Source organism: Spea bombifrons, chromosome 1 (genome assembly GCF_027358695.1).
Source record: "Spea bombifrons isolate aSpeBom1 chromosome 1, aSpeBom1.2.pri, whole genome shotgun sequence".
Lineage (NCBI taxonomy): Eukaryota > Metazoa > Chordata > Amphibia > Anura > Pelobatidae > Spea > Spea bombifrons.
Genome location: NC_071087.1, coordinates 143,804,939 through 143,815,613, shown reverse-complemented (window position 1 = coordinate 143,815,613; position 10,675 = coordinate 143,804,939). Strand labels below are relative to the sequence as shown.

The 10,675-nt window shown below is 38.8% G+C and overlaps 1 protein-coding gene across 1 annotated transcript; it reads left to right on the top strand.

Annotated features, from left to right (window-relative positions):
* The first annotated feature begins 1,153 nt into the window (after window positions 1-1,153).
* ANKRD31 (ankyrin repeat domain 31) lies at window positions 1,154-9,905 on the top strand. The gene is made up of 6 exons (XM_053454444.1): window positions 1,154-1,262; window positions 1,919-2,000; window positions 4,979-5,075; window positions 6,523-7,480; window positions 9,541-9,681; window positions 9,822-9,905. The coding sequence occupies exons 1-6, from the start codon at window positions 1,161-1,163 to the stop codon at window positions 9,903-9,905; spliced, it is 1,464 nt and encodes a 487-aa protein (XP_053310419.1). The 5' UTR covers window positions 1,154-1,160.
* The last annotated feature ends 770 nt before the right edge of the window (window positions 9,906-10,675 follow it).

Below are 10,675 nucleotides of genomic sequence, written 5' to 3'. Positions count from 1 at the left end.
AAATAAAGCAATATATGTAAAGTAATTTATTCAGAGCCTACTAGACAGACAATCTGGCATTTTTTTAGGGTGGAATACTTTTTAATGGTAAAAAACGGTAGCATGTAGTAGGAGATAACTCCGCCAATCTAGATAGGGTAGAAAATTATAAAACTCCTGGAACAGCCCCCTTACCCCCAGTGTTTTTTTCGTGCTTTGTGCAGGTGTGTTATCTTCCTCCTGCTTGTTGCTTTATTGAGCTCAGCAGTTTTATGAAGACTCTGCTTATTATTGCTAAACTTTATTGTCTTGAGGTTGCTCAAGCTGAAGATTCCTATCTGACAAGTGTCCTGCTATCAGTTATTTTGTTTCCCTCCCTGTTGCTTTGTCATAACTAATACTAAATGCTACTAGGAGTGACATGAAAACTGATTTTTTTTTTTTTTTTACCCAAAAGCTTCTTTTCATTGTCATTTCCTGGTAGCGAGATACTCACCCTAAAAAAACCTGTATTGCTTACGTTCTGAACCAGGCTTGGTAAGGGGGAGGTTACAGCTTTATAATTTCCTTGTCCTACCTGAATAGGCCGGGCTATCTCTTACTAAATGCTACAATGACAAGGAAAATAAATTCTCGGATAAGAATTTTCTGTTTCTTTTGCTAGTCAATGCAGGGAAACACTGGCTAGTTAATCAACTGGGAAAGTGTCCTGTTTCCATCAAGACTTTTGAAATTCCTGAGCATGAGTTTCCACTCTAGGCCCAACAATGTCCAACTCCTCGTAGCCAAGGTCTGACATCCCTGGTGGTTCACATGAACCATTCTGGGCCCCCAGAGGATGACTTCCTGCTGTTGCTAATGTACAGGGAACATTATTTTAAAAAGTTGGATTTTAAGCATTTGCATTACTATGTTTGCCATTCTGCCCATATCTCTCTTTTTCTGGAATGATGAGATGCCCCTGTCCACGGAACCAGCGAACCCTCTTTCCAGTTGGCCACCCAGCCGTGTTGTTGCAGTATAGTCAGTGTTGTTTGAAAATCCCACTTTTCTTGCAATAACTACATGACCAAGAGAGATGAATTTAACAGAAAGTAAAAAATGTCTTCCTTAAACACACCCCCTTTTTCCACCATTGATAATGGTTGTTTTAATGAGCCGTTATGTCAGACTATCCCATAATGGGTTTTCTTCCAGGAACGGAGCCCTCACAAGTTGAAATTACTTTTCCTGTATGTGCAAGAGAGACACAAAGATACATTACAAGAGGAAAACGTTATAATGTAAATATAGTATTTTTTCATACTTATTTGAAAACCCTTCATAGGTAAGACATTTTTATGCTGAAATACCAAAAATACAAAGCTTTTTTTATTTCCTTTTATTTATTCCCAATGCAAATATAGTTATGAACAATTATGTATCCATACATACAAATATGTGTACTCAGCAGTACAGAAATAAATTCCAATAATATAGAAGAGCAGACGGGCTGTGTCTGGGTCAACACATCTGTGTGTCTAGTCTATTCAACCTCCTCCTCTTGTTAAAGGTTTTGGTAAACATCCTTGCAAATACTTTCTAAGGTTGTGGGCAAGACCAGTATTTCACAAGCCACTGAGGCAAGCCTTGAGTCCAACTTGACCTTGGTTAAAGAATTTAGAATATAGAATTTACTAGAAAAAAACCCCATAAGGCCCATCATCTTCTGTACCTGTAAATGTTTGACTTCCTTATGCCCTTACTATGGTAACGTAACGAAAGTCTTTTATGGCAATTTTGTGAGCCTCTTAAATTCCTGAAATAGCTAGTTTTATACCTACCTGTATATTATATTTTATTGAGCATGCTAGAAGCTAACCTGTTTGAGATCAAAACTTTAAATGATAAATATTCAAAGGAAATAATTTGTGATTTTAGTATGTTTTTTTCCCCAAAGGCCATTATTGACACTTTACAGGATATTGAAAATCGTCAAAAAAACCTCTATGTGGCAAAATTACAAACATCAGAAGATACAGGTATAATATGTCCATACATTGAATTGCTGTATGATGAATTAAGAATCCTTGTTGTTAGCTGGTGTCCACATGCTAATTTTTCTACTCCCTCTCAGCAGTTTTATTGTAAATTGTGTTATTGTTGCAAAGTGGTGCATTTGGCAGAAGCATAATCTGTGGTTTTTGACAGTAGATAAAGTGGTTATGATTTTTCTGTTTAATGTAAGATAGTAAGATACTAACGCCCAATTACAAAAAAGTGCAATCATTGTGGTACTGTGTCCCTGTCCACAAGCCCTAATGACATAAATCAGAGTACAGAGGTGCATATTTAAAAAGTGTTGATATTGAGCGTTATCAGTTAATTCAAAGTAGAAACTCAGCAAATGCAATGAATATATCTGTACTGACTGTTTAAGATGATCCCAGAGAAGTAATATATGAATGACATGAAAGTGTTAGAATTATTTGGAAGTGAGGAATGGATGCTGTGGAAGCTGTTTTGTACTTCTCAGTTTGCTGAGAAACCAAATTTGTAGTGGTGACCTCAGGCTGAATTAGGGTTAAGTAAATTGTGGGCAATGTTGGTAGTTGTAACAGGACCCAGACTACCCGATTACTCCCTGGACATCATTGCTGGGTTTCCCTCTCTGTCAGCCAGTTACAGGATGTTAGCCGCTCCTGTTCAAACCAGGGATCTTGCAGGGGATGGCAATCAAAGGGGATTCTTTAGACCACCCACATAGAAAAACACGCCAGGACGATCTACAGGAACAGACACTCCTTTATTAGAGACAAAACCAGATCTTTTATACACACCAGGACAATAGAGAGGTGATTAAACAATGGATAAAGATTTAAATTAGGGTTTGGGGCACATTAACCAATAAACACAAGGAATTCCATAAAGAACAACCAATAAGATTATGGCACACCCTTGGGGTGGGGGTACGAAGGCTTGTGGGCGGATGGTGGGAGGGTGATCAATAGGAGAAATGCGTACTTCGTCCATGGGGAATGGTGAAAAATGAGGGAAGTGCTTTGTCCATGGGGAATGGTGACCAATGGGAGAAGTGGCCGCATTCTCTCGTATTCAATGGGAATCAGTAGACAGACTGGTTCAATCAACCTAGAAGGGAATAGTAAAGTGGCTCTGCAGAATGTTTCACATAGAAACATTCTACAGACTTTACATGCTTTTCAACTTCAAACATGAATTGTGCACGTTTAATAGGCATACAGTGTGTTACAAAAGTATTCATCTGCCTTTGCATTTTTCCTATTATGTTGCATTACAACCTGGAATTAAAATGGATTTGTTGAGATTTTGTATCATTTGATTTACACAACATGCCTACCAGTTTGAAGATGCAAAATAATTTATAAGATAACTCCCCCCCAGAAAACTTGAGCATGCATTACTATTCACGACCCTCCAAAGTCAATACTTTGTAGAGCCCCCTTTTGCAGCAATTACAGCTACAAGTCTCTTGGGGTACATCTCCATAAGCTTAGCACGGCTACTGGGATTTTTGCCGGTTGTTCAAGTCAAAATCGCTCCAGCTCCTTCAAGTTGGATGAGTTCTGCTGGTGTACAGCAATCGTTAACTCATACCAGAAATTTTCAACTGGATTGAGGTCTGACCTTTAACTAGGCCATTCCAAGACATTTAAATGTTTCCTCTTAAACCACTTGAGTGTTGCTTTAGTAGTATACTCAGTGTCACTGTCCTGGTGGAAGTTGAACCTCTATCTGGTCTCAAATGTCTGACCAGTTTCCCTGCAGATGAAAAACATCCCCACAGCATACTGTTCTTGGAGTGATGAGAGGGTTCGCGCCAGAGTATTTTCCTTGCTGGCCAAAAAGCTCAACTTTTGTTTCATCGGACCAGAGTATCTTCTTTGATATATTTGGGGAGTCTCCCACATGCCTTTTGAAGAACAGAAAACGTATTTGCTTCTTTAAGCAATGTGACATGGTTTCATAGCCACACTTGAGATTTCTCTAGTGTTGTGAGCTCTCTGCCTATTCACTGCGTGCTGTGGGCAGTTCTTTTAAGCTCCACCTTGCTCTGGCCTTTCTAAGCATGTAGCCTGCAAGATTCCTTTGCCCTTGTGTTTTACTCTTGCTACCAAGTGCTTTCCTGTGTTCCTGCTTTACCCGTGTATGACCTGGCTTCGTGTGACTACCCTTCCAGCTCTTTGTTTCGGATATTTTTTTATAACTGAACCCGGATCTGTACTTCTGCACAACTCCCGACCTGTTTGGAGAACTTCTTTGTCTTCATGGTTCCGCTTTCTTAGGGTGCCCCTTGCTCAGTGGTATGGCCCCTTGCTCAGTGGTGTGGCCCCTTGCTCAGTGGTGTGGCCCCTTGCTCAGTGGTATGGCCCCTTGCTCAGTGGTGTGGCCCCTTGCTCAGTGGTGTGGCCCCTTGCTCAGTGGTGTGGCCCCTTGCTCAGTGGTGTGCCCCCTTGCTCAGTGGTGTGGCCCCTTGCTTAGTGGTGTGGCAGGCTCTGGGGGCTTTCAGAATAGGTGTATATATACTGAGATCATATGACACTAAGATTGCAGACAGGTGGACTTCATTTAACTATTTATGGGAATTCTGAAGGTAATTCGTTGTACCATATCTTATTTACGGGGCTTCATAGGATTTGGACTATTTTGTGCATGTCCATTACATGAAATCCAAATAATAATTCCAAGTTGTAATGCAACAAAATAGGGGAAAATGCAAAATGGGCACACCTTAAGACATAATGAGGTTTATAATGCTGTATTTAATGATAAAATTGTAAAAAAAAAAAAAAAAGTACTTAAATGGACAGTCCTTAAATGGACAGACCTATAAAAATATATGCCTATTCCTTTAAGCAATTTTTTTTTGTTATACTCTGGTATATCATTTTCATGAATTATAATATATGATATATATATATAATTCATATTTTTAGTATATGTCCATATATTTATGTTTTGTATTTCTCTATATGTGCAGATAAATTTATTGCAGAAATGCGTCTGATCCAGGATGCTTTGGATGAGGTGGATGCCCTGCAGAAAAATGAAGGGGACACGCTTTCAAAAAAATACAAGTAATTAGGCACTTCAACTTTTCTACCGTTATGCAGAGAAATATTACTACAACAAGAGGACATAGTCTTGAGCTAGAGGGACAATGGTTTAAAAGTAGTATATAAGCAGGAAATATTACTTTACTGAAAGGGTAGTGGATGCAGGGAACAGCATAAGTGGTAGAGTTTAATACAAGAATGGGGTAGGCATACGGCTAAACAAGAAATTAGATAAGGCCAGGGACTAAGGAAATTATTATGAGGTTGGGCAGACTAGATGGGCCGAATGATTCTTATCTGCTGTCAGGAGCGTACCTAGAAACCACGGGGCCCTGGTGCCCCGGGGCCCCCCAACTTCAACTGTGGCAACACAACTGGTCTGTGTCTTCTTTGCCTCTTGCTTCCCCGTCCAACATACAATATATATTAACCCACTTATACAAATTACACACTTCCTCATACTTACTAACACACTCTGTCTCACTCTAATTACACATCTATGCTCACACACACAATTGCACATCCATGCTCACACACATTCACACAATTACACAACCATGCTCACACACACACTCACACAATTACACATCCATGCTCACACACAGACACACACACACAAGTACACATCCATGCTCACATCCATACATACACACATATATACACACACACACACAAACAGAAATACCTATTTCCCACCTCCGACCCCCTCTTACCTCTGACCATTACTGCAGCTATTTCACACACAGTGTGTGAGCAGCCTCAGTTTTATTGTGAACCCGATTTCCTGTCTCCCTATGCTGGTTCAAAATAGTTTAGAAAGGGCCCTTCTCATCTGGATTGGTGTGGTGTAGGGCCGAAAGGGCCTTTGTAAACAATTTTGAACCGGTATGAGGAAACAGTAAGGAGTCGTAGAGGTTGAACTACAGTTGCGACCCCTGTAGTTATGCCAGTGTCTGCCGTCACTTTCTATGTTTCTATTAAGTAACAATTGTGTGCTTATTGTGTTTGTAGTATTTTCTTATACTGCTAAAGGCACCTTTGTGGTAGGTCCATGTAAAGCTTCATTTTCTAAATCTAATGCAAAATCTCAATTGAAGATTAGTATTTTATTCACTTTAAACTGGAAGAGGTGTTAATTGTCCTGATGAGCAGTTCACCCTAGGTTGTTTCAACCTTCTCTCTGTCAACTTTTTTTTTTTTTTTTTTTAAACACGCTCTTTCATATCAGTAAATCATGGTGCCTACTGAAAAATGCCATTGATATGGCTTTCTTTCTACTAGTCCATTTGATTCCCAGTAAAGCTCCGTAGCTGGTGGGCTTGGCTTTACGTAAAGTTGTCAAGTTACTGCCACAGACGATGTGAACTGCCATAATGAGATATACCAAGGGATATCTCTTATCTGTGTCTCCTAAACTTTGGTCATCATCTTTGTGGGTTTTAATTGCCTTTCTGTTTCTCTCACAAAGGGCTTCTGTGGATTATTTTAAAAAAGGAATATTAAGAGACAAGATAGCCAAGCTGGCATCCAGCCAGAAGAAACTGTTGCAAGTCCTTAATAATCAAAATGAAGTAGCATATAAACAAAGTAGGAGATCAAATGCTAATAATGGAAAGAAGAGCTCATCTCTTTTTTGTTCTAATACATCTCCTGGAAGGAATCAGATATCTGCTTTATGTACAGTTAATGAGGGGCTTTGTGCCAATCATACTAATGGAAGCACCATGGCAACAATGGTTCCAGCAGCATGTATTACGCCAGACTCCATGAGCCCTGCATTTCAACACTCATTTATGAGATATGTAGGATCTCCCGAGGTCTGTAGTATTGAAGATGTTCCTGGCACACGCCTGGCATCGGAAAGAAGAGAAGAAAATTCTAGCTCAGAGCTGATATTAAGAGGAAAGCCCAGAAGAACAGAAAATGTTTTATTACGTTCTGATTTATGTTCTGGAATTGCCCCTGCAGACCTGCACGACAAAATAAATGATCATTTAGAATTTTCGGCACCAGGAAATAACTCTTCTAATTCTATTAGTGTTAAAAGCATATTAAATATTACAGACACAAGCAATAATATTGTTGGAATGGATCACCAGATGTCCCTTGCCAGTAAACAGATTTCTCCTGCAGGTCCATATCTGCAATTAAATACATTTGATGAGACCTCCCAGGGAAATACTACATCAGCATCTGTTATTTCAGACAGAACATCCAATGTGGGAAACACTCAACAGCTATTTGTGTCACAAGGACACAGCAGCCCTGCAGAATCCCACAGTCCTGATCAAAACTCAGCAGGCCCGTCAGCCAACCGGCAGCTAAGTGGAAGAGCTGAGAGAAAAATAAAGAGAGTTCAAATGAAGGAGCTCATAAAGACAGGGAAGATTAAACCAGGGAAAGATGTCTTGGAGTTTCAGTTACAGGTATTTTAGTCCATTGTGTGTTTACAGACGTTTCGGCAAAAACTTGTCGTACATTTAACACTGTTGGAACAGTCAGTTTGAGATGGTTTCAGAAACATTAGCTCCTTACCTTAATCACAAAACTGGCTGATGGTTTCATGCTATAATTATGCCAGGTATTGTAAAGTATTTAAGAGCCAGTAGTAGAAAACCTTTTCCAGTGCTCTAAATAGCATAAGACATTTGAAACTAACCTTCATAATTTTGGAACACTGAATAAGCTGATGGTGTGATGGGAATTTAAGTCTCTGATCAGCTTAAATATATATATATATTGTGACAAGGTCTCTGCAGGAATAGCCACTCCACTGTTTTTTCATATGTTTATTTTCAAAAGTTCAATGCATTTTGCTCTGAGGTCTAGTGGGTCTCATACAACTGTTTAATGGCACACATAGACATTGCAGTTGTGTTTTGTTCAGACACCACCCAATTATATTTTAAACTGATGTGAGTTGACTGTGTTCACAATCCTCTTGCTATCATGCCTTATTTTTGGACCCCAAACCTACAACATGGTTATAGGTGGCAAGCATACTTGCCTCAGCTTCTCTTCCCTTTTTCCTCCTATCTTCCGTTGAAAAGTAAAAGTGTGTACAAAATGTGTTGGCGTCAGTGTTTTATTGTATTATTTTCTACCTACATTGGTGTCTCTGTGAGGACATCTCCTCCAATCCAGGACCTGGGCAAAAAGTGTTGTGACAGAAAAAATGGAGGTCAGGTTGGCGATATTAAACAATCAGAATGTGTGTTAAATACAAAACGGTACAAATCCCAACAGTAACCCTTGTACCATAACAGAAAAATACAGCAGGCATTGCTCACCAGATCATTAAAGCTGTTTAAATTAACATCAATGTTGTGATATCCGTTTGCTTGAACCAGGGTTAATCAATAGTTATATTAATCACAATGTTCCTATAGGTAAATTCCAGCAAACGTCTTTATAGTTTGAATTATATTAGTCGCCTTAATGTTATCCGCACTAATAAAATATCCTGGCTCAGGACAAAAACATTCTTACTTCCATCGATCAATATCTTTCTGGCTCACAGAGCACTCATGTGCGCTAAGATTAATAAGGGACTTGGCATAAGTGTTTGCATATTGCACTCAAATGAGCTTCAAGCCTCCAGGAACACTCCTTGTGAGCAGTTGCTCTAAAAATACCTTGTGTATTCTACTGTTCAAGTAAATCACGTCAATCCCACTGAATGATTTTGTATAATAAAATAGATAGATAGTTGCAAGCCTTTTGATTTGTTAAAAAAATAATTGAAAAATCCTCTGCATGTATGTGCTTCTGTGCAAAATAGGGTTACTCGGTCACCATTTTGCATCCTGAGAAGGCTGGCACTTCCATTCTGAATTGTGAGGTTAAAGGGACACTCCAATGTTCAATGCAGCCCCAACCATGAAGCATGCATATTACACTACTTTTAAGTACTATGTAATATGTATTCTTTACTTATAGAAAATATACATAAACACTGCTATCTAAAGCAAAACTCCAGTGCCCCAGGGTGCCCCTTGAACAATGAATGCAAATGAAAGTGCTTTCAAAGTAAGTACTTTCCTATGTATTAATTTAGCCTTAAAATCTATATAACTTACCTTAGAGAGAAGCTGCAGCTCCCAGCCCCTTCTGTGGTCTGCTGTTTCACAGCATTGATTGACTGTTTGAAGCACTGATTTCAATGGAAGCACTTTTCAGGCACGTGATGTTTGCCAGTCAGTACTGATGGCAGCTCCATCTACAGAATCCTTGCATGCATTTGCAAGGGGACACAACAACAAATGCAAGGGGCCTGTCAGCTATCATATGCATTTAAGTGCATCGGATGGCTGTGGTGTCCCTTGTAGTAGAGGTTTGAGAGAGGAATAGATAAAGTTTCCACTACATACATTCTTTTTGGTTTGGTCGTTGGAGGGTTTTTACAGGTTTCATAGTTACACTACTGTATATAATACGTAATATGTAGACATCATATGAAAGCTTTTTTTTTATTTTTCTTTGCTAGGGCTGTAGTCACAAAGCCAGCCTTTTGCTTGATGGAAGAATAAGAGCTTGCAGTGGAGTAAATTATCGAGATCCTGTTCAGTGGGTGAAAGCACTTCTAGGGAATGACATTCCAATCAGTTGGAAGTATGTAATCAACAAGGTTAGTCTGTCTTTATTTCACATAATATCTCTTCTTATTAAAAATATGTATTAGTTTAATATCATATTGTACCATATACAAAACTTGATGGGGAATTTAATTCGTTTATAGATTCAGGTAAGACTATTTACCTCTTCTAGCTTGGTGACTTATCCCCTTTAATAATGGGAACAGTTACAATGCTTATCAAGTTCAACCGATCCAAGTATCTGTTGCTATGCTAAAGTTAAACTGTTATAACCCATGATGGCTATGTGAAATGCATCCAACCCTTTAATTAAAGTTTTAACTGGATCTGCCTAAACAAACAACTTGGTGGTGAATTCCACATATTTACTGCCTTGACTGTAAAGCAACCTCTATTTTGCTTAACATGAAAACACTTTTCCCCTAACCCTAGAAGGATGTACCTCTGTTGGCTGTAAAGAAAAGATCCCCAGACAGGCCTTTGTACTCTCTTTGCATATATTTGTATATGGTAATTATATCTCCATGTAAGCTTCTTTTCTCCAAAGTAAACTACCCCAATTTGGTAAGACAAATTCCTTTAATTTATCATTAAATTAATTTTGTTGCTTTCAGTGAATGTGTGTTCGCGTTCGCTTTCTGACGGTTTTCTAGCAGTGGTTAATTGATATCTTAAAGTTTGCTGGAACTGTTTGAAAGATAACAAAAAGTAGAAATTTTGATGTTTTGATTACACTAACGAGTATTTCGTAATCCACAAGGTTTTTTTCCTACACCAGCGGTAAGACTTAATTCTACTCCAGGAAAAACAATGAAGTTAACATGTGCTAATGTGCTTATTAGTAAACATGAGTGTGTGATTTTGTGGATCTGTACATTATGAATTCATTGTGATAGCTGATGGGCTCAATTATTTGTCCTGTAATATACCGTATCTGCTCGATTATAAGATGACCCCCCAAACTTAAGATCTTAATGAAAGAAAAAAGAAAAGGCCTATCTATAACCCTATTTGGGGGGGAAAAAA